This window comes from Jaculus jaculus, chromosome 3 (genome assembly GCF_020740685.1).
Source record: "Jaculus jaculus isolate mJacJac1 chromosome 3, mJacJac1.mat.Y.cur, whole genome shotgun sequence".
Lineage (NCBI taxonomy): Eukaryota > Metazoa > Chordata > Mammalia > Rodentia > Dipodidae > Jaculus > Jaculus jaculus.
In genome coordinates, this window is record NC_059104.1 from 150,652,394 (window position 1) to 150,673,041 (window position 20,648).

A 20,648-nucleotide genomic window follows, 5' to 3' on the forward strand; every position below is an offset into this window, starting at 1 on the left:
TGCAGAAACAAAGATTCAGCAAGTGCAAAGGTGATTACAATTTTCCCTTGTCCTTGGGAAGCCAGCTCCCTGGGCACCAGGGGCAGGGTGGTACAGGCTGCCGCCTGACCTGCCAGCCTTGGGCGCCACAGGCCATGGGGCAAGGCCAGCTTCTCTAGCTGGAGTCTCGGTTCTTCTGGTTCCGCATCAAAGGGCTGTGGTGGCGCAGGCCTTCCATGCTGTGCCGCCAGTGCCAGCAGCTCCTGCAGAAGTACTTGAAGCAGACCTGGGTTAGGGAAACAGAGATGTCACACTGATGCTGGTACCAGACATAAGGGAACTTCTGCCTTGCTCTGCTTTAAGAGAAAATGAGCTAGAGAGATGGTTTAGCGGTTAAGGTGCTTCCTTAAGGACCCGGGTTTGATTCCCCATGTCCTACGTAAGCCAATGCACAAGGGGCAACATGTGTCTGCAGTTCGTTTGCAGTGGCTGGAGGCCCTGGCATGTCCATTCTCTACCCCACCCCCCCGTTCTCAAATAAATAAAAAGTTAAAAAAAAAAAAAAGAGAGAGAACCCCTGGTTTCTTCTGTGATGCTAAGAGATGGTCTCTTGGGAGCCCTCTCATCCCAACAGAGCTGACCAACCATGGTGAATCCATTCTTGTTTCAGTGAGTGCCTTCCATAAACATTTAGCTTCCCTCATTCCTTTCAGCATTATAGCTGTTCTCATTTTCTCTGCCCTTCTCACCTCCTAAAGAGCAGTTTATCACATGGTTGCCAACATAGGAGAACATTGGAAGAGCTAACTAGGGAACCTGTAAGTTCAGGAGAGATGATTGGGCAGCCAAGAGAGCTTGTCTCTCTGGTAAGAATTTATAACCTTTTTCAGGTTTAGGTGAGCCAGAGAGACAGCTGACAGGTCTGGGCTAAAGGCTGGCTCAGGAAGAGGCCAGCCATGATGCCAAGTTCTAGGGGCTGAACTTGATTGACCTACCACAATGCCAGGATTTGATTCAAATTCTAGGAAAGAGGACCTTCTGAGGGACTCAGGTTGTTCATGAAAAAATAGATCTAGGTAACACCTTTAGTCAAGAGATAAGGAGAGGAAAGATCCTTCTCTGATCTCTAATAATTAAAGTGGAGACTGGACTTAAGGACATTCCTGCCTTTACTTTTGGGGGCCCAGCCACCCGAACTGCTTCAGGTTAACTTCATATGTAGTATACCTATGACTGCTATTCCCTCCTGTGTATTCTTAGACATCACAAGCTATCTCAGAGTGAGTGAGTAGGGGTGCGTGGGGCCTCCTGCCACTGCACATGAACTCCAGATGCATGTGTCACTTTGTGCATATGGCTTTACTGGGGAACAGAACTCAGGCCATTAGGCTTTGCAAGTAAGCACCTTTAACTGCTAAGCCATCACTCCAGCCCTATCTCAGAACCCTTAACATTCAATGTCACAAAAATGGCTTAATTTTTAATTAAGGTAGGTACTTCACAGACATATCCAGTGCCCAGGGCACTCACCTGATCTCGACAGAAGAAAGGACCAGGCTGAGAACTGCAGATATGACACAGAGAATCCTCTAGGTAGGGGTCAATCTGAACCTGCAGAAAAGCAACAGGAGGATGAAATAGCTCTTCTCACTAGGAGGCCAGATGGACTGTAAGGGCACATTACTGGCTCCACAGTAATACAGGGTATTATTTTAAAGATACTTTTATTTATTTGTAAGCAGAGGGGGAGAGGGAGGGAGGGAAGGAGAGAGATAGAGAAAAAATAGGAGTACCAGGGCATCTTGCCACTGCTAATTAACTCCAGGAACATACACCACTTTGTGCATCTAGCTTTACGTGGGTACTGGGGGTTTGAACCTGGTCCATCAGGCTTTGCAAGCAAGCATCATTAATGGCTGAGCCATCTCTCTAGCCCAGGATATTTGTTTTAAGTGAGAATAGACAGGATTATGGCCCAGGGCCTAACAGGAATCTTAGAGAAGAAAGCCTCACACCACAAAGAGATAATAAGGATGGCTGCCTCTAGGAATCAGCCACATACTTTACCTTGCTGCCTGCTCTTCTCAGTAAACTGAACTCCAGTCCTCTAACAGCAGCAGGCTTGATGCAGGTAAGATGGGACAAGGGAAGTCAGGCCGCTCAGCAATGCCAGACAAATACCACAGAAAAGGAAGGCACCCCTCCCACACACTCAGGCAGCTAAAGAGTTTAGGTTTCTCCCTCCTGAGTCCACAAAGACAAAGGCCCGCCTGAACCTAAACTCATTAATTCTGCAGTTTGGTTCACTTCCCTCATATCCGGCCTGCCCTGGGTCTACACACTTCTCAGAGTAAGCATAAACCAGCCCACTCACCTTCTTGGTAAACTTGGTGGTTTTGATCTCCACAAAAGCAGCACTGACCGCTTTCAGGTAACTACGCTGGTTATTGAAAGTCACACGACCAGACCCTGGGAACAACAAGCATGAGCTTACCTTCTAGCCAAATTCTATATTCTCTTCAACATTCAGGGAACCTTTTCCTATCCCAGTGCTGTTTGACAAATGTATTCTAATTTTGTGATAGCCACATAAAAAACAAGAACTGTGGAATAATAATTTTTTTTTTTTGAGGTAGAGTCTTGTTATAGGCCAGGTTGACCTGGAATTAACTATGTAGTCTCAGGCTGGTCTTGAACTCATAGCAGTCCTCCTTTCTCTGCCTCCCTAGTGCTGGGATTAAAGGTGTGCACCACCACGCCCAGCAGCAGAGAGAGAATGGGCACACCATTGCCTCTAGCCACTGCCAATGAACTTCACATGCATGTGTCACTTTGTGCATCTGGCTTTACAAGGGTACTGATCTGGGGAATCAAACTTTAGTTGTTAGGCTTTGTGGGCAAGTGCCTTAACCACTGAACCATCTCCCTAGCCCAAAACTGTTTTATTTAACCCATGTGTCCATATATATATATATATATATATATATATATATATATATATATATATATATATATATATGTAAATTTTATTTTCCTGAGGCAGGGTCTTACTCCAGCTCAGGCTGACCTAGAATTCACTATGTAGTTTCAGAGTGGCCTTGAACTCACAGCAATCCTCCTACCTCTGCCTACCAAGTGCTGGAATTAAAGGCACGTGCAACAATGCCTGGCTCCAAAATATTTTAATGTGGTAAAAGCCACATTTTTCTAGTGACTACCACATTGGACAGTGTAATTATAGACTATTTTGGTATAAACCACTCAGGAAAGAGGGAAGAAAGGGGCTCTTCCAGTACAGATATGTAGATAAGGATAAAGGGTTCAGGGTATAACCAAGACACAGACAAAACACTTCTGAAGGGCAGGCACAGCAGCCAAACTCCTCCTGGCCCCAGGGATACTCTGGAGAACTAGCTGGAGAGCCAGAAGAAGTCCCATCCTGCCAAGTGCCACCTCCGCTCCTGCAGCCTCTGAAGTCCTTGTTCTCAATCTGCAGCCAGCACTGATGAGCACAATGTGCTCCTTCCTGACCAGATTCGGTGTGGGTGGGCAGATTAAGAATCTGGGTAGGTGGGTTAGCCACATCTTGATCAGGCTCCGCTCCACTTCCAAACCCAGCTACTGATACTATTTTATCTGTGGAACTGACCTTTCTCAGAGGGGCAGATCAAAACCCAGTGGTCAGGCCTACAGACTTCTCTTTCTCTGGGGCAGGCTCAAGCCATGACTGCAGTTTCTTGATGTGCTCAGAAAACCCTCCTTCGACCTGACCTCATCTCTGATCTTAGACACCACCAGAACTTTTCAAGAACATTTTATATATATATAAAAAAACTGGGCAAGTTCAGGAAATTATGGTCTTTTACTGCAATATATTACCTGTGGTTTGTTCCAAACTGGTTTGGCTGTGAACTTTGAGTTTCCAACAAAGTTCTTTCCTCATTCTCACCAATCATATCTTAGAGCCCGTATTTTTTTCCCTGCATGGGAAGTAGGAGTAGAAGGGACCAGGTAACTTGTCTGGGGAAAGATGCTATGCCATTTGTATATGCTGATCTGCAAACCTGGGTCAGGAGTCTCTCTTCATTCCCAAAGGGAAGTACACCACAATCTTGATCTACTCCCAGGGGGCACCAAGCTTTCCCACACAGAAGTAGGACACTCACCAATGGGATACTTGTGCTTATCTGTGTCAATCCCAGCATACACCACTCCACCAAATAGGTCATTCAAGATGGCAGCCAGAGCCTCAGCATTGAGCATCCCATGCAAAGCACCAACAAACACCGTCCTGCTGGGGTCTAGCCTCTGAGATGGGCTCCGGACAAAGTTGCTGTCAGCCAAGACCCAGGGGATTACCTGTACCTGGAAACCCCCAAAGATATATCAGCAGTGTCAGAGTTGCTACAGATAGAGAGGCTTCTGTACGGCAGGGAACACGTGCTGGAGAAGTTACAGCTGGGGCTGCTGAAGCCCAAACAGGGGAAAGGCATCATCACCTACCCAATATAGATGGTGAAAGTAAACAGTAGACTAACATTCACCCTGGAGAATAAGCCAGAGATACAAGCTTATGTGCCTAGGGACTCAGAATGCCAACCAAGGGCCATGGACATTGGTGGACAGGGCATGAATTCTCAAGAAAGAAACAAGAGTTCTAGAAAAAGGAAAGATTCACAGAGAAATTAAAAGCTAGGATTCTACAGGATAGAGAAGGGAGAATGTTTTAATTTGTGAGACAATTACTGGTCTTATGTAGGCACAGGAAGACTTTTTGCCTGGAGCAATGGAGGAGAGAGAGGGAGGAAGAAAAAGAAAAGATGGAAAGTCATGCGAACACCTAAGGTGCTACAGAGCAGGAGCCAGCCATGTCCTTTGCCTCTGAATGCCCTGACTCTAGAATGAGACCTGGTATGGCAGGCAGAGGAACCTGTAATGAAGTGAGATAACAGCTAGTACTTTTTAAAGATTAAGTCTGTGAATATCTTAAAATGTCTTGAAGCACGAAGAGATCTGAGGCAGAAACCAAAGAAATTAAAACTCGTTTAAAGGACAGGTGATTAAGACCTGGACAAGGCTGGTGGCAATGGGCACAGAGTGGGCCAATGATATTCTTCAACAAAAGTCTGTGAAGTCAGACTGCATGAGCATGGTGGGCAAGCAAGAAAGAATCATTACTTCCCTCCCACTTCATTAAGAGTTAAAAGGTTTTTCTAAAAATGTAATTGGGAAGATAATGGTGTATTTATAGTGGGACAAGAACATACTTCTTGCCTCAGCAGGAATGCTTTCTGACTGTCATCTTACATATCCTTCACTTCAAGAAATAAATCCAGTGCCATCATACTCCAATTGCCTAGACACAGAAAGAATACCTACTAACTCACCTCCTTGCAGCGCATCCTTCGGCTGGACATCTTGAAGTAATATTCACTCAGGCCATCTGGGCTCAGTGGGTCATGAGAGCAAGCCTGAAGCAAGGCCCGGACAGACTTCTCTAGTTCAAACACCAGATACACATACCCTGTTCCCAATGAGAAGAAAAGATGCCTTATCATCCCCCTCATGTGGCTACTTCTCCTACCTGGCTTTACAGCAATGAGTTCCTTCCAAAGGAGGAGACTTCAAATACACACGTGTATGTGGTGCTGGAGATTGAACCCAGGGCACTGTGCATGCTAGGCAAATACTCTATCACTGAGATGAATTACCAGTCCCCCCCCCCAATATATATATATATATTAGGTATGTATGTATATTTTTTGAGGTAGGGTCTCTATAGTCCAGGCTGCCCTGGAATTCACTATGTAGTCTCAAACTCATGGATATCCTCCTACCTCTGCCTCCCAAGTGCTTGGATTAAAGGTATGTGCAACTATGCCCAGATTTTTTGTTTTATTTTTTTTGAGATAGGGCCTTTTTGCATTCCAGGCTTCCCTGGAATCCACTATTCTCAGGCTGGCATAAAACTCATACCAATCCTACCTATGCCTTTAGAAAGTGCTGAGATTAAAGGCATGAGCCACCATGCCTGGCCCCAAATACATTTTTGTTCTCCTGGAAAAGCCTTGTTGAATGGAAGCAACTGCTATGCCTATGTCCAGGTCAGGAGAGAGATCTATACCATCCCCCACTCTGGTAAGGGAAGAACTGTCAAGTTGGGACAGAAAACCCCACCAGTACCACAAAGCTCTGTCCCAGAACACAGAACATGCTCAGGTCAGAGCCAGGGAGGATGGCAGATTTATGGTCAGTTTGCCAGGGAAGGTAGATATTGCTTTAAAAGCCTAATTAAACCATTGGTTCAGTTCAGTGAAGATGGGGCAGAGTGAAAATAGCACCTGCTCCTTTCTATAGGGAAGGGATCTCATTTCAGACCAGTGAGGAATCAGATGCTGGGTTCTTGTTCCTGACAACTCCAAAGGGAATCTCAGAATTAGGACAAGCAACAACGTAACTGGGCAGCAAAAGTAGACAAGGGAAAGCTCTCCAAACACTTTATTAGAGAGGGAAGACATTTCTGGGGTTCATGTTTGGAGGGAAGTGCACAAGGAAGGGGTACAGAGGCAGTTCCCACTGCAATGTAAGACTGGCCATTAATGCAGAGGAAGCAAAGGGATGTGCAAAGTAGAAGAGGAACTATGCTTGGAGTGCCCACACCATTTTACCAGCATGCGTCTGTGACATCCCAGCACCATGTGGTGCAGTTACATATTAGGGAAGGGGAAAAAAAAGTTCCTACCATGTCTTTATTACCTTTAGGCATATTACCTTTGGGAGGACACCGGGGGTGCTTGCCATCCTTACCAGGCCATTCCACACTTAGAGAGCCAAAAACACGGAAGGTGTTAACCAATCCAGCTGCAAAGGTGGGGAAGAACAGCAAAAGCTAAGATGCAGTCCACCCAAGAAGGGCACACATGCACGATCACTAGTACTCTCCCCACAGGCTCACTGTTCTGACACACAACCCAGAACAAACCCCACAGTCTAATGCCTAAGCAGCAGACACAGAAGCACTATGGGAGCACTGGTCTGCTCAACTACTCCAACCTGTGCTAGGGCAGAGGTTCAGGATCTGGCCTGGAGCCCAGAATTCATGCTCTTGAATGACATGCCACACCTTCAGCTGTAGTAGGTCTCTGAGGTAGCTCACCTTCCGTAATATCCCAAGGAACGCCTCCAAGAAACACCTTGCAAGAATAGATGGGGTTCTTATAGTTCCGGGGAGGAAGTTGGCCACTCCAGGTACAGGTAGCTTCATTCACAGCTTTGGTAGGAGACAGAGAGAAACAAGGAGTCAAATTACTACCTTTCCTTAGGATGAACTTGTCAGGAAGACAAACTGGCCATAATTCCAACTTGGCTTCCTGGGAGAATATCCATGACTATTCAGAAAGATAGGACACATTGGGGGCTGGAGAGATGGCTCAATGGGTAAAAGTGCCTGCTGTGCATAAGGAGCTGAGTTTTATCCCCACACCCCTGTGGGAAAAAAAAAATCAAATGTCAGGCTGGGTGTGGTGGCACACGCCTGTAGCCCCAGCACTCAGGAAGCAGAGGTAGGAGGATCACTGTGATTTTGAGGCCAGCCTGAGACTACATAGTGAATCCCAGGGCAGCCTGGGCTAGCATGAGACCCTACCTCGAAAAACAAAAACAAAAAAAGTCAGATGGAGCTGCACATCCCTGTAAGCCCCAATGTGCACTAGGGCAGAGACAGGCGGATCACTGGGCCTTGCTGGTCAGTCAGCCTAACAGAAAAACAGCATGAGCTTCAGATCACTTAAGAGAGCATTTCTTTTTCTTTAAAATATTTTATTTTTGCTTATTTATGAGAGTGTGCGCAAAAGCAAGAGGATAGGCACTGCAAACGAACTCCAGATGCATGTGCCACCCTGTACCTCTGGCTTACGTAGTGTTTTGGGGAATCAAACTTGGTCCTTAGGCTTCACAGACAAGTGCTTAAACTGCTAAGCCATTTCTTTTTCCTTTTTTTTTTTTTTTTTTTTTTTTTTTTTTAGTTTTTCGAGGTGAGGTCTCACTTTAGCCCAGGCTGACCTGGAATTCATTATGTAGTCTCTAGGTGGCCTCGAACGCACAGCAATCCTCCTACCTATGCCTCCTGAGTGCTGGGATTAAAGGTGTATACCACCACACCCGGCTCTGTTAAGCCATTTCTATAGCTGTTCTTTTTTCTTTTTTTAATTTTAATTTAATTTTATTTTAGAGATAGTGAGAGACAGAGGGAGAGAGAGAATGGGTGCCCCAGGACCTCAGCCACTGCAATCAAACTCCAGATGCCTGCACCACCTAGTGGGCATGTGTGACCTTGCACTTGTCTCACCTTTGTGCATCTGGCTTACGTGGGATCTGGAGAGTTAAACATGGGTCCTTAGACTTCACAGGCAAGTAAGTGCCTTGACCACTAAGTCATCTCTCCATCCCACTCTATCCCTCTTTCTTTTTTTAAAAAAAATATTTCTATTTATTTGAGAGAGAGGGACAGATACATAAAGAATGGGCACACCAGGGCCTCCTGCAGCTGCAAACCCCAGACATGTGCCACTTTGTGCATCTGGCTGTACACGGGTACTGGAGAATCAAAGCAAGCATTGCAAGCAAGCACTTTTAACCACTGAGCCTCCTCTCCAGTCTAAGAGGCCATTTCTTTTTTCCTTGAGGTAGGGTCTTGCTCTAGCCCAGGCTGACCTATAATTCACTATATGGTCTCAAGGTGGCCTGAAAGTCATGGTGATCCTCCTAACTCTACCTCCTGAGTGGTGGGATTAAAGGTGTGTACCACCATACTGGCTCAAGAGACCATTTCTTAAGGAAACAAGATAGAGTGGCAGAGGAGGATATCTGACATACTCTGGTTTCCACACACATATGCAGGGATATGAACATCTGCATAATCACATACATGCAAACATACACCACATATACTACACATGCCAAAAAAGATATTTTATCAAACTCCTCAGCTAATTCGATAATCCTACCTCAGTAGTCCTGTTTCTAATAAAACTGAAAGGAATACCAGATGTATAGGGTAAAAAATTCTGACTCTGGGCCTAGTGGCACACACCGTTAACTCCAGCACTTGGAAGGCAGAAATAGGAGGAGTGCCATAAATTCAACACCCTGAGACAACATAGTGAATTCCAGGTCATCCTAGGCTAGAGCAAGACCCTACCTTGAAACAAAAATTACACACACACACATATCTCATAAGCTACTTCCAATTATATAACTGATATGTTAAGCACAAGGCAGTTTTATATTGCTCTGTGTGTATATGTGTGTGTATATGTGTGTATATGTGTGTGTATATATATTTGTTGTTGTTGTTTGTTTGATTTGTTTCTCAAGGTAGGGTCTCACTCCAGTTCAGGCTGGACCTGGAATTCACTATGTAGTCTCAGGGTGGTCTCGAAATCTCAACGATCCTCCTACCTCTGCCTCCTGAGTGCTGGGATTAAAGGTGTGTGCCACCACATCTGGCTTATATTGCTATTTTTTTATAGTACTAAGTATAAATACCTGAGAGTAAATAGAGAAATTTCATTTATAATGTCCTATAGGTCCAGATAGGTTTTCATCTCCAAGTTCAAAAGAGGAATGCTGTTTGTCTATTTTGGCTCTGAATACATAAACCACAGAACTTAGGACACTGCTAATAAAAACCACCATTAGGGCTGGAGAGAGAGCTTAGTGGTTAAGGTACTTGCCTGAGAAGCCTAAGGACCCATGTTCAACTCTCCAGGTCCCACGTAAGCCAGACACACAAAGGTGAGGGCTGGAGAGATGGCTTAGCGGTTAAGCGCTTGCCTGTGAAGCCTAAGGACCCTGGTTCAAGGCTCAATTCCCCAGGTCCCATGTTAGCCAGATGCACAAGGGGGCGCACACGTCTGGAGTTCGTCTGCAGTGGCTGGAAGCCCTGGCGTGCCCATTCTCTCTCTCTCCCTCTGTATTTCTCTCTGTGTCTGTCACTTTCAAATAAATAAATAAAAAATGAACAAAAAAAAAAAGGTGAGGCAAGTGCAAGGTCATATATGCCCACTAGGCAGCGCAAGTGTCTTCAGTGGCTGAGGTCCTGGTGAACCAATCCCCCCCCCAAATAAAAATAAATAAAAACCACCATTAAAGCCAGGCGTGGTAACACATGCCTTTAATCCCAGCACTTGGGAGGCAAAGGTAGGAGGATCACCATGAGTTTGAGTCCACCTTGAGACTACATAGTAAATTCCAGAACAGCCTAGGCTAGAGTGAAACCCTACATCAAAAAACCAAAAACAAACAAAAAAGCCTCCATTAAAACTCAACAAGATAGGAATGTCACAGCTGTTTCCAAAGTCAGAACTACAATCTACAACTACCAGAAGCTATTCTCAATAAGCACCTGAACAGACACAGAGCTTTCCTTGATGCCACATTTTATGATAAAAAAATTTGGTCCCAAGCCCTCAGATTCCTAACTATGTCAAACCCAAATATGTGAAGAGGCCCTTCCTGCTGTGTGGGAACAGAACTTTGTGACTAGCCTATCCCCATTTCTAGAGGCCCATTCTTGGTAACCAATTCAACCTTTTCACACCAGACTGACCTGGGTTAGGACTGGCTAGTCTTTATCTATTTTATTCTCTTCCTTAAGCATGAAGTCAGACATGCAGTGAAAGAAATTATCATTTTCACTCAGGATAAGGATATAAAGACCATTACCTAAAAGCCACAGGCCTAATGTATTGCTACAGCGAGAAACTGGACACTGTCAGTAAAATGTTATGACAAAAACAGAATATAATGGCATCCTTTGAAGCAAGGTAATACCATTCCAAATGATGACACAACAGAAAGCAGTTTTGGACAGCCAAAACTGTTAGGTGACTAGGGCACTAGCACTGTTAGGGCAGAGTCAGATATAGACTAGTGCTATGAATAGAAAGACAAACTGAAGACTATGAAACAAATGTAACAGAGAAACATTCATTTAGTAATCAACTGCTGACCTCAGAATAGTGACCATGTCTCTGAAACATAACATTTATAGCTCATACTTCTAGGCACTGAAGTAAGATAAAAAGCAGATTTAATATGTACTTGAGATTATTTAAATGACAGAACCTAAAGGGTTCCTGAGAAGTCAGGGCAGTTGGTGACATCTTGTACCTTTAGGGGTATTCAATCTGTGGCCTAATACAAAATCATAAACTTATCTAAAACATTATAAAAACTTGTGATTTTTTTCTGTAACTCAGTTGCATGGTTTTATTGCAATGACATGAAAAATAAACAGGTATATACTTTGGCAAGCCACAGGCAGAAAGTTAGTCTCCTTCAATCATTTACTATGCAGCTCAAGACAATTCTTCATCTAATGTGTCTCAGAAGCCAAAAGACTGGACATCCCCTGAGGCTTAAAGGCTACAAATGGATTACCCACCCTGAGTACATCCCTGGGTATAATTATCAGAAAGCTTCAGGTTATAAAGCCCCAAGATGAGTTGTGACAGTGGGGAGGCATTATTTCTAGGCCTTCTCTTGTGGATACTTATGAAAGAATCAAAACAAGGGTAGTACACAGCCATTTCCATGGATACCCACAGTGAGAGATGGAGCTAACCCCATATACTGTGGCACAGCCAGTGTATAAGGTTATTTGCCTCTTTAATCTTAGCCTGAATGCTGTCCCTTACTCCACACAACATAAGTTTAAAAAATACTTTATTTATCTGAAAGAGAGAAAGAATGGGCACATCAGAGACTCCAGCCACTGCAAACAAACTCCAGACATGTGTGCCACCTTGTGCATCTGGCTTACATGGGACCTGGAGAATTGAACCTGAGTCCTTAGGCTTCACAGGCAAATGCCTCAATCACTAGCCATCTCTCTAGCACCCAACAGATGGTTTTTAAAGATCTGAAGACGTTACCATGCATCCAGAGCTTCTTCTGGAGTTAGAGTCCACGGTAAACAAAAGTTACTCTTCTGTTTCGGAATGAGGTCTCATGCCCCATATAACCAAGCCACACTCACCTGCAGCCTGCCGGTGTAGTCTGGCTTCTCTCTCGATGCTGAAAGGGTCTTTGGGAGCTTCGAGGAGGTCCCAGGATGGCCATACAGAAGCTCCTGGCCATCTTTTTGAAGCACTGGTTGGGGAGGGAGTAACTGCAGCAAGAGCGGCTTGTTCTTGGTCCATTCGGGACCCAACTCCCATCTTTAAAGGGTCTCTGGGACCACCCCCTGTCAGAGACAGGAAGGGCAGAGGAGGAGAAATGCGAAGGCTTGACTAGGGAAGGAAAAAAGGAAGATACGGGTTTTTAAAAGACAGTTTTGCTATAAAGTAATAATCACAACAGAAATTATTAAAGTACCCAACATGCTTATCATTTAGTATGTGTCATTTTTAGTGTGTGTACGTGAAGGTGCTTATGCACCAGTATGTGTATGGAGGCCAGAGGCTGACATTAGGTGTTCTAGTCAGTCACTCTCCACCTATCTTTTGGAACATAGTTCTCTCACTGAACCTACAGCTCACTGATTTGGCTACACTAGCTACCCAGAGAGCTCTAGGAATCTGCCTGCTTCCATTTTCCCAGTGCTGAGATTAAAAGTAGGTAGCCCTACAGCCAGCATTTTAGGAGGTGATGGAGTCCCACTCAGGTCCTCATGCACTTTACCTGCTGAGCCACCTCCCCAGATCCTACTCAGTATTTCTTTTAGTCTTCTTCCTACTTTTTTTTTCCTTTGAGGTAGGGTCTCACTCTAGCCCAGGCTGACCTGGAATTCACTATGTTGTCTCAGGATGGCCTCAAACTCATGGTTGTCTTCCTACCTCTGCTTCTCAAGTGCTGGGATTAATTTGCCGTCACACCCTACCTATTCCTATTCATTTTTAAGGCTAGTTACAGGTTATACTGTAAATAGATCCTCCATCTCTTCACATAGATGTTGCCAGATAGTTTTCATCACCATTTTAATAACTTTTTATTGACAACCTTCCATAACCATTTTTAATGAATTTATCACATTTTACTTAGGAAACCAGCTACAGCTAAGTGACTCATCTCCCAAGTGGTGGTTGTTTTGAGACAGTCTCAATATGTTCCCTACCTAGGCCTCAAACTCTTGCTCCTTCTGTGTCTCAGTCTCCCCTCAGCCTCCCAAGTGGCTGGGATTACAGGTATGCATCACCATATCCTGCTACACATTTACAGGTTCTTCAAGTTTTCAGATTCACGAATAAGATGTAGTTTATGTTTTACTTGGTCATATTCCTAGAAGTAGAATGCCAAAATACTTTCTGTTCTATCACAAATGTCTGGGGACATGAGTTTTACTATATAACCTGGATGGGGCTTTACGTGTTAAAATATCAAAAAAAAAATCAAAATTTGGTGATGATATTTTCTGAAAATTTGAAAACTGTCTTATTTCCTCTTCTGTGTTAGCCTTATTGCCTCTCCAGGAAACTCTGAAGTAGAATATATGAGAAAGTTCTCTTAGTCAGTCATGAGGTAAACTGCCAAGATGAGTTGTAACTAAAGCATTCTAAACATAATACACACATATGTATGACAGTGTGATCTATAGATTAGAGAAGTAAAGAGATCTGCTTGTGGTTGGCCTTCTAGAATCCCAGTCTGAACAGAAAAATCAATGGGCAATGGGAATACCAATACTGGCACTTACTGCCTAAGATAGGCTAAAAGAAGACAGGGCGAGCTCTAGAAGGCATGAATGAAAAACTATGAAAATAAAAGCAAGAAAATGAGCTGTCTTATTCATTAAATATTCAGCTCAAGGGTTTTGGTAATAGAAAACTGAGGGTTAGATGACACCTAAAATTGTATTTTATTTCAGGAAGATGTCTCATTGCCAATCTCACATGAACTCAGTTCTGTTTCCTAAATATACTGTCCATTCTGTTCTTTATTTTTTTTTCAAGGTAGGGTTTCACTCTAGCCCAGGCTGACCTGGAATTAACTGTGTAGTCTCAGGGTGGCCTCAAACTCATGACTATCCACCTACCTCTGCCTCCTGAGTGCTGGGATTAAAGGCGTGTGCCACCATGCCAAGCTTGTCTATCCTTTTTTTTTTTCTATCTTCTTCATCTACTCTAATCCATTTGACAACTCTACTTAGCATGGATACTATACATGTTATACATGGCTATAGGTAAGGAACATAAGATGTATAAATTTCGTGACTTCAGACTGTAAGATGGCATGGGTCAGTGCAAAAGTACAGGAACTAGAGTCACTATCTAAAATCTTGCTAATTACTGTCATTTGTTAAGTCAGCAGTTGTAAACTCTAAGATATTATACACAGAGGTATATAAATGATAACTGTTTAAAGGCTAAAGAAAACACCCTTGTACTTCAATAAACAGAATATATCTAAGGACACAATATTTACTTTCAAAATTAACTGTTTTCCAACAGCTCTTAGAATAACATGTAAAAAGACAGTCCCTAACTCAGGATGTATTGTTCCTGGGTATTCAAAAGGAGGGGCCCAGCGGTTTCCAATCCTCCCACAGGCCCACCTCCCAGACTCCATCAACGGGCAGGCACACTATTTCAAGCTCTAAGACAGATACTATATCTTCCTTTCCTTTTGACACACAGACAGCTCTGCCTCCATGCTCCCCCCTACCCTTGTGAGTGTGTTACATACAATCAAATCTGAGAGATGATCTGATCCAGAGCTGAAGCCACTCGTGTCTGAGTCAGAGGGGCTGCTTGAACGCGAATCTAGGATGGGCCGGGTGTCCAGGCGGGATCCTCTAACTGAGGAGGATGTTGGAAACTTGTCCAAGTCAGACCCAAGAGGATCCAGAGGCAGGAAGCTCAAGGGGGTTTTTCCTAGGACATTTCCCAGTGGGTTTTGGAGCATGCTCAATACTAGGATACAAAACAAACAAACAAACAAGGACCTCTTAGTTTTTTATGTCCCCCACCCCAGATAAGAGCCCTTTTCTTCCACAGTCACCCAAGGAAGAACCCTTGATTCTGTTGAGGATGAATGGTTTTACAGAGGGGCCCAGTGGTTTTCACTCCTCCCATTGTCCCAACTCCTGGAAACACAGTATAATGTATACATAACCAACCACTTTAGAGACCTGGTCACCAAAGCCCCTGTAGATAAAGTTATAGAAAGCAGAGCTGCTTCTGTTAACTCAACAGTAAATCCCCTGCTCTCTGTCATCAGGCTTAAAGGTCAGTCAGTATCAGTATGTGGGAAACTTGGTCACAGCTGCTTTGACTGTCTAGATACCTGCAGCACAGCAAGGTAACCTAAACTCTACTCCTTTACTGTGTGCCAGTGTGTTGATTACAGCTCCACTTTTCTAATGCCATACTGCTAAAACACAGAATTATATGCAACACACTGGAAGTCTAGTATAGCATAAGCATGCCACTCACTCCATTTGAGATTCCCTTATGCAAGCTTCTCATGTAAGATTTTCTATGCAGCCCTCATTTGAAATATTTGGGAAGTAAGCAGAATGCCCTTATGAAGTCCACTATCCAACAAACTAAGTTGCGATAAAACCTTAGATCTGACACCTCCTGTGGGTTACTGTGAGCCCTAGCCTACTCTGCTTCTCTGAGCTTCCACTTTCTTCTCACAGGCCTTTTGGGTAGAATATAAATTATTTCAAGCAAGCACTTCTAACTGCTGAACCAGCTCCTCAATTCTAAGGTATTTCATAACATTACTAGGAGGGTTCAATAATCAGACAACAGATGTAAAGTGCTCAGCAAAGAATGCACAGTGCACACGGATACACACAAATACCATCTGATGTGGTGGAACATGTCCGTAAACCCAGCTATTTGGGAGGCTGAGACAGGAGGATTGAGAGTTCCAGGACAGACTGAATTACGTATCTAGATCTTGACTCAAAATCTTGATACACACACACACACACACACACACACACACACACACACACACACGTACATATATATATATCTCAAGCTAGAGGAATGGATTAGTGGTTAAGGCACTTGCCTGCAAAGCCAAAGGGCTGTGGTTTACTTCTCCAGGACCCATGTAAGCTAGATGCACAGGTAGTGCATGTGTCTGTTTGCAGTGGCTGGAGGACCCAATGAACCCAATCTCTCTCTCTCTATGCCTCTTTTTCCCTCAAATATTTTTTAAAAATCAAGAAAACAAGAGAGAAGGAAGAAGGGAAAGCAAGAGAGGGAAGGTTCCCCCCCCACACACACACACTTGGTCTCATGGAAATGAGGTACCTGAGTGAACTACGTCCTCTCATCTACCATGGTGAAAAGTAAAAGGGCTTTGCCATGGAAAGATGGACATACTTAGCCTCCAATGGAAGCCTTAATTTGATCCAACAGTGGCTATCTAACTAGATCCACTTTAGCTTTAATAATTCCATGAAAATACAAGCTACCCTGAGCTGGTAGCCTACCAAGCCTCCAAATGGCAGGAATAAACCTCAAAGTCAAAGCATGCTCTCTGGGTTCCAGAAACACTGACATTCATTACAGAACATATGCACAAGATCCAAAGCATCTGTTACCATGGAATTAGACCTGCCCACTCTCCTCAGGCATATGACCTCCCCTTCCAGATAAAGACATAGTAGGTGTATGTATCCTTAACTTTTTCATTTCTAACATAGGGGATATTATGGATGAATTTATCTAATTATTATTCTGTACTGTCAAAATGCTTTAATAAAAATCAGTCCCTCTATATCTTGGCCAATATCTGTATGATTAGTCTCAATTTTATTTTATTTTTAATTTTTATTATTTATTTATTTATTTGAGAGCAATAGACAGAAAGATAAAGAGGCAGAGAGAGAGAGAGAGAGAGAGAGAGAGAGGGCACGCCAGGGCCTTCAGCCATGAACTCCAGACGTGTGCGCCCCCTTGTGTGTCTGGCTATCATGGGTCCTGGGGAATCGAGCCTCGAACTGGGGTCCTTAGGCTTCACAGGCAAGTGTTTAACCACTAAGCCCTTAATTTTATTTTATACTATTTTATTTTTAAGGAAATAGTCTTTTACCTAGACCTTTTAAAGTAGTTTTCAAACACTAAGTCTTAACTGTATGCTGGAACTAAATGTCTCAAAATGTTTAAATTCTGATACTCATTACAAATAACCCTTGCCATATTTCTCAAGTAATCCTTATTAAGTCCCTGCCTGAAATAAACAGAAAATTAAAATATCAGAGTCCAGCTTTGGAGAGGGCAGGACATGTACAGACTCGCTAGCGTTTCCTCCTTGCTGCTGTAAAAGCCTGGCCTAACAACATTGTGAAGCACAGATGGTATACAGCAGTCTTTAAAATCCTACCAAGGCCCTAGCGGGCCTCTTCTTCCTTCACGTTTTACCAAGAGAAGCTTAGGGTGGTGAACAATAAGAGAACAATCAAGTAATAAGGAGCTTTGACATCCAGGTTAAAGAATTTTTAAAAAAATTATTTATTTGAGAAAGAGGCACAGGCAGAGAGAGAAAGGGGGGAGAGAGAGAGAGAGAGGGAGGGGGGGAGGGAGGAGAGACAGACAGACAGACAGACACACACACACACAGACACATACACACACAGAGACAGACAGAATGGGCACACCAGGGCCTCCAACCACTGCAAACAAACTCCAGATGCATGTGCCACCTTATACATCTGGCTTATGTGAGTCCTGGGGACTCGAACCAAGGTCCTTTGGCTTCGAAGGCAAGTGCCTTAACCACTAAGCCATCTCTCCATCCCAGGTTAAAGAATTTTGATATTATCCTGAAGATAACTGGAAGACACTGAAGAGATAGTCTAAAAAACTGCTGAGGGTAGCAGAGGAGGCTGGCCAGAGAAAGTAAAGATGGACAGCAGTTTCCAGCTAGAATTCAGCTAAGAGGGTGATGGCACACTTAAATTGGACTTATAGCACTTTGTCCAACAGAACTCAGGTAGTTCTGGATGGCTAGTGGACCTACCAAGGGATGTGATTATTTTTCCTCATGGGAGTAGGAAAAAGAACAGAAGTGATGACAACAAAAGAGGAGCTAAAGAGTGCATCATATGTTATAGGCTAAGGACAGAAGCTTGTTAGTAAGGGTTGGGAGCAGAGAAATGGAGAGCCAGCTAGTTCCGTAGGCTGACACCTCTAAGAGAAATGCAAAAGGAAAGAGAAGGGAATTAAGATTTCTGATGAGGGCAAGGTCCAGGATATGGAAACAGGATATAGGCGGCTGAAGTGGAATGTGTGAAGTCTGAAACACTGGAGAGGTTATCTATGCACACATTAGTGATAGTTGTGTTGGGGCTTAAAATAGTAAGAACTGAAATCATCAGATGGGAAAGGACTGGGAAATAGGTAAGGAGGAACAAAGAGAATGACCCCAAGGTAGATGAGGCTGGGACAGTGAGTAGGCTCCACCTAGCAAAGCAACACCTTAAAGAAAAGTCTATAGCTAACAGACATTGAGAGAAAAACAAGATCAGGGACAGCTTGTTAATACTGGAAAAGGAGACTTTCAAGTGGCACAGCAGAGAGCTCTGGGAGCTGTTGAGGGAGACATGTGTGAACTGAAGTTCCCAGGAAAAAAACCATACCTGTGCTCAAGATTCTATAAGGCTGATTAATTAATTATAACTTCTGAGATCATGGAGAGCTGGAACATTACAAGTCCAGAGGCAAAGTATGTTGGGCTAATTTTAGTCCCCTTTCATAGCCATTTATTGCCCACCTCTGTGATTGACCTAATATCCTTGTGATTATCAGGTAAAATCCGTTTTGGAATGTACAAACAGACCCACATCATCCACCAGCCCAAAGGCTAAGAATGCCATTAGGTAATACCTGAGAGACTTCCTTGCTTTGCTGAAACCCATCTACACCTACAATTTCCACCAGTGTATTTTATTTTATTTAGATAGGGTCTCACTCTAACCCAAGCTGATCTGAAATTCACTATGTAGTCCCAGGTTGGCCTCAAACTCATGGCAATCTTTCTACCTCTGCCTTCCAAGTGCTGGGATTAAAAGCTTATGCCACTACACCCAGCCACCTTAATTTATGACTCTCTTTTGTCTTGTTATTATAAAAACCAAGCGGATCTGGAATTCACTATGCAGTAGTCCCAGGCTGGCCTCAAACTCATGGCAATCTTTCTACCTCTCCCTCTTGAGTGCTGGGATTAAATGTTTGTGCCACCATACCTGGCCACCTTAATTTATGACTCTCTTGGTGTTTTGTTATTATAAAAAACCTTCATGGGGCTGGGGAAATGGCTTAGTGATTAAGGTTATTTGTCTGCAAAGCCTGAAGACTCCAGTTCAATTCCCCACGACCCACATAAGCCAATGCACAAGAAGACTCATGCGTCTGGAGTTTGTTTGCAGTGGCTGGAGGCCCTGGTGCACCTGTATTCTCTTTCTCTCTGCCTCTTCCCCTCCAAATAAAATAAAGGCATAAGCAACCATTCCTGCAAAAAAGAAAAAAAAAAAAAAAAACAGCCTTTGTGAAACTATTACTGTGTTAGGACATGGCATCCGAGGTAACCTGAATCTTTGTTCCTGGACCATAGTCACTCATATTTGTTGTAGAATAAGCTTTCTTATTCCCTTTTTAGTGAAAACTTTGCTTTCTGCATTGATACACAGCATAGAAAAGTATGCATAACAATGCTCAAGAGAGGATACTGGCTCACAGGGATAATATCTGTGGGCACCAAGGAAGACAAAGAGAAATGATGAGAACTATACTTTCACCTAAAAAAGGTGTTATTGTAAAGACTAAATAAGCAACATGGTAGCCAGTATAGGCAACCTCATGTTTTCACATCAGTTTGTATACTGGGTACCTCAGATAACATGCCAACTCTACTATGCCTATAAAAAGATGGAGGCTTTGTCAAACTCCTATGCCAATGACAGAAATTATGTCTACAGCAATCCTTTACTATGGTAATAAGCTTATCTAAATGGAAAATGGCATGAAAACCCACACTGATCACTAATGAGTTCCATTTCCTCAAGAACTCACAGCACCTGGTTAGTCATCTACTATATATACATATACACATATATATGTATGTAGTATGTATGTATATATGTATGTGGTATGTATACATAAACACATATGTATGTATGTATGATTATGTATGTTTTTTCGAGGTAGGGTCTCACTCTAGCCCAGGATGACATGGAATTCACTATGTAGTCTCAGAGTGGCCTTGAACTCAAAGCAATCCTCCTACCTCTGCCTCCCTAGTGCTGGGATTAAAGACATGTGCCACCACACCTGGCCCAGTCACCTGTTTTATAATCTGACCACATTCAGCCAGGTTTCTTCCATTTGTCTAACATCTAACACATGCCATAAGCACTTTGGGTAAATATGAATTTTTCACCAAAGTCTAAAGTTTATTACTCAATCTTAACAAAGGAAACTGGTTCAGAGGGCAGTTGATGTATATGAGTAACAGTGTGGGATCTGAGTCTATCCAATTTTAAGCTTTATTTTCTGTAAAGCATCATTTACTAGCTACTTTAAAAAATTACATATATTTGTGTTCATGTTCTTGTAACATCTCCATTTTGTTCAAATTATTTAATACTTTCAACTACAGATGAACAATCTCACTGACTAAGTAGCAGGGAATCTAATGCACTGAGTCTC

General features: G+C 43.3%; 1 protein-coding gene across 4 annotated transcripts in view; it reads right to left on the reverse strand.

The window, feature by feature from the left end:
- Cpeb1 (cytoplasmic polyadenylation element binding protein 1) overlaps positions 1–20,648 on the reverse strand; it is a 117,699-nt gene continuing 97,051 nt past the window's right edge. For 2 of the 4 annotated variants that reach the window (XM_004658217.2, XM_045146460.1), the window contains exons 4-12: positions 14,665–14,891; positions 12,020–12,272; positions 7,136–7,249; positions 6,751–6,840; positions 5,367–5,503; positions 4,146–4,344; positions 2,354–2,448; positions 1,510–1,590; positions 1–265 (exon numbers count right to left, since the gene is read on the reverse strand). In XM_004658217.2, the coding sequence (XP_004658274.2) occupies positions 155–265; positions 1,510–1,590; positions 2,354–2,448; positions 4,146–4,344; positions 5,367–5,503; positions 6,751–6,840; positions 7,136–7,249; positions 12,020–12,272; positions 14,665–14,891 (1,307 nt within the window). In that variant the 3' untranslated portion in view covers positions 1–154. Of the gene's footprint in view, positions 266–1,509; positions 1,591–2,353; positions 2,449–4,145; positions 4,345–5,366; positions 5,504–6,735; positions 6,841–7,135; positions 7,250–12,019; positions 12,273–14,664; positions 14,892–20,648 lie in introns of all 4 variants that reach the window. The other 2 variants (XM_004658215.2, XM_004658216.2) reach the window with 1 other exon arrangement.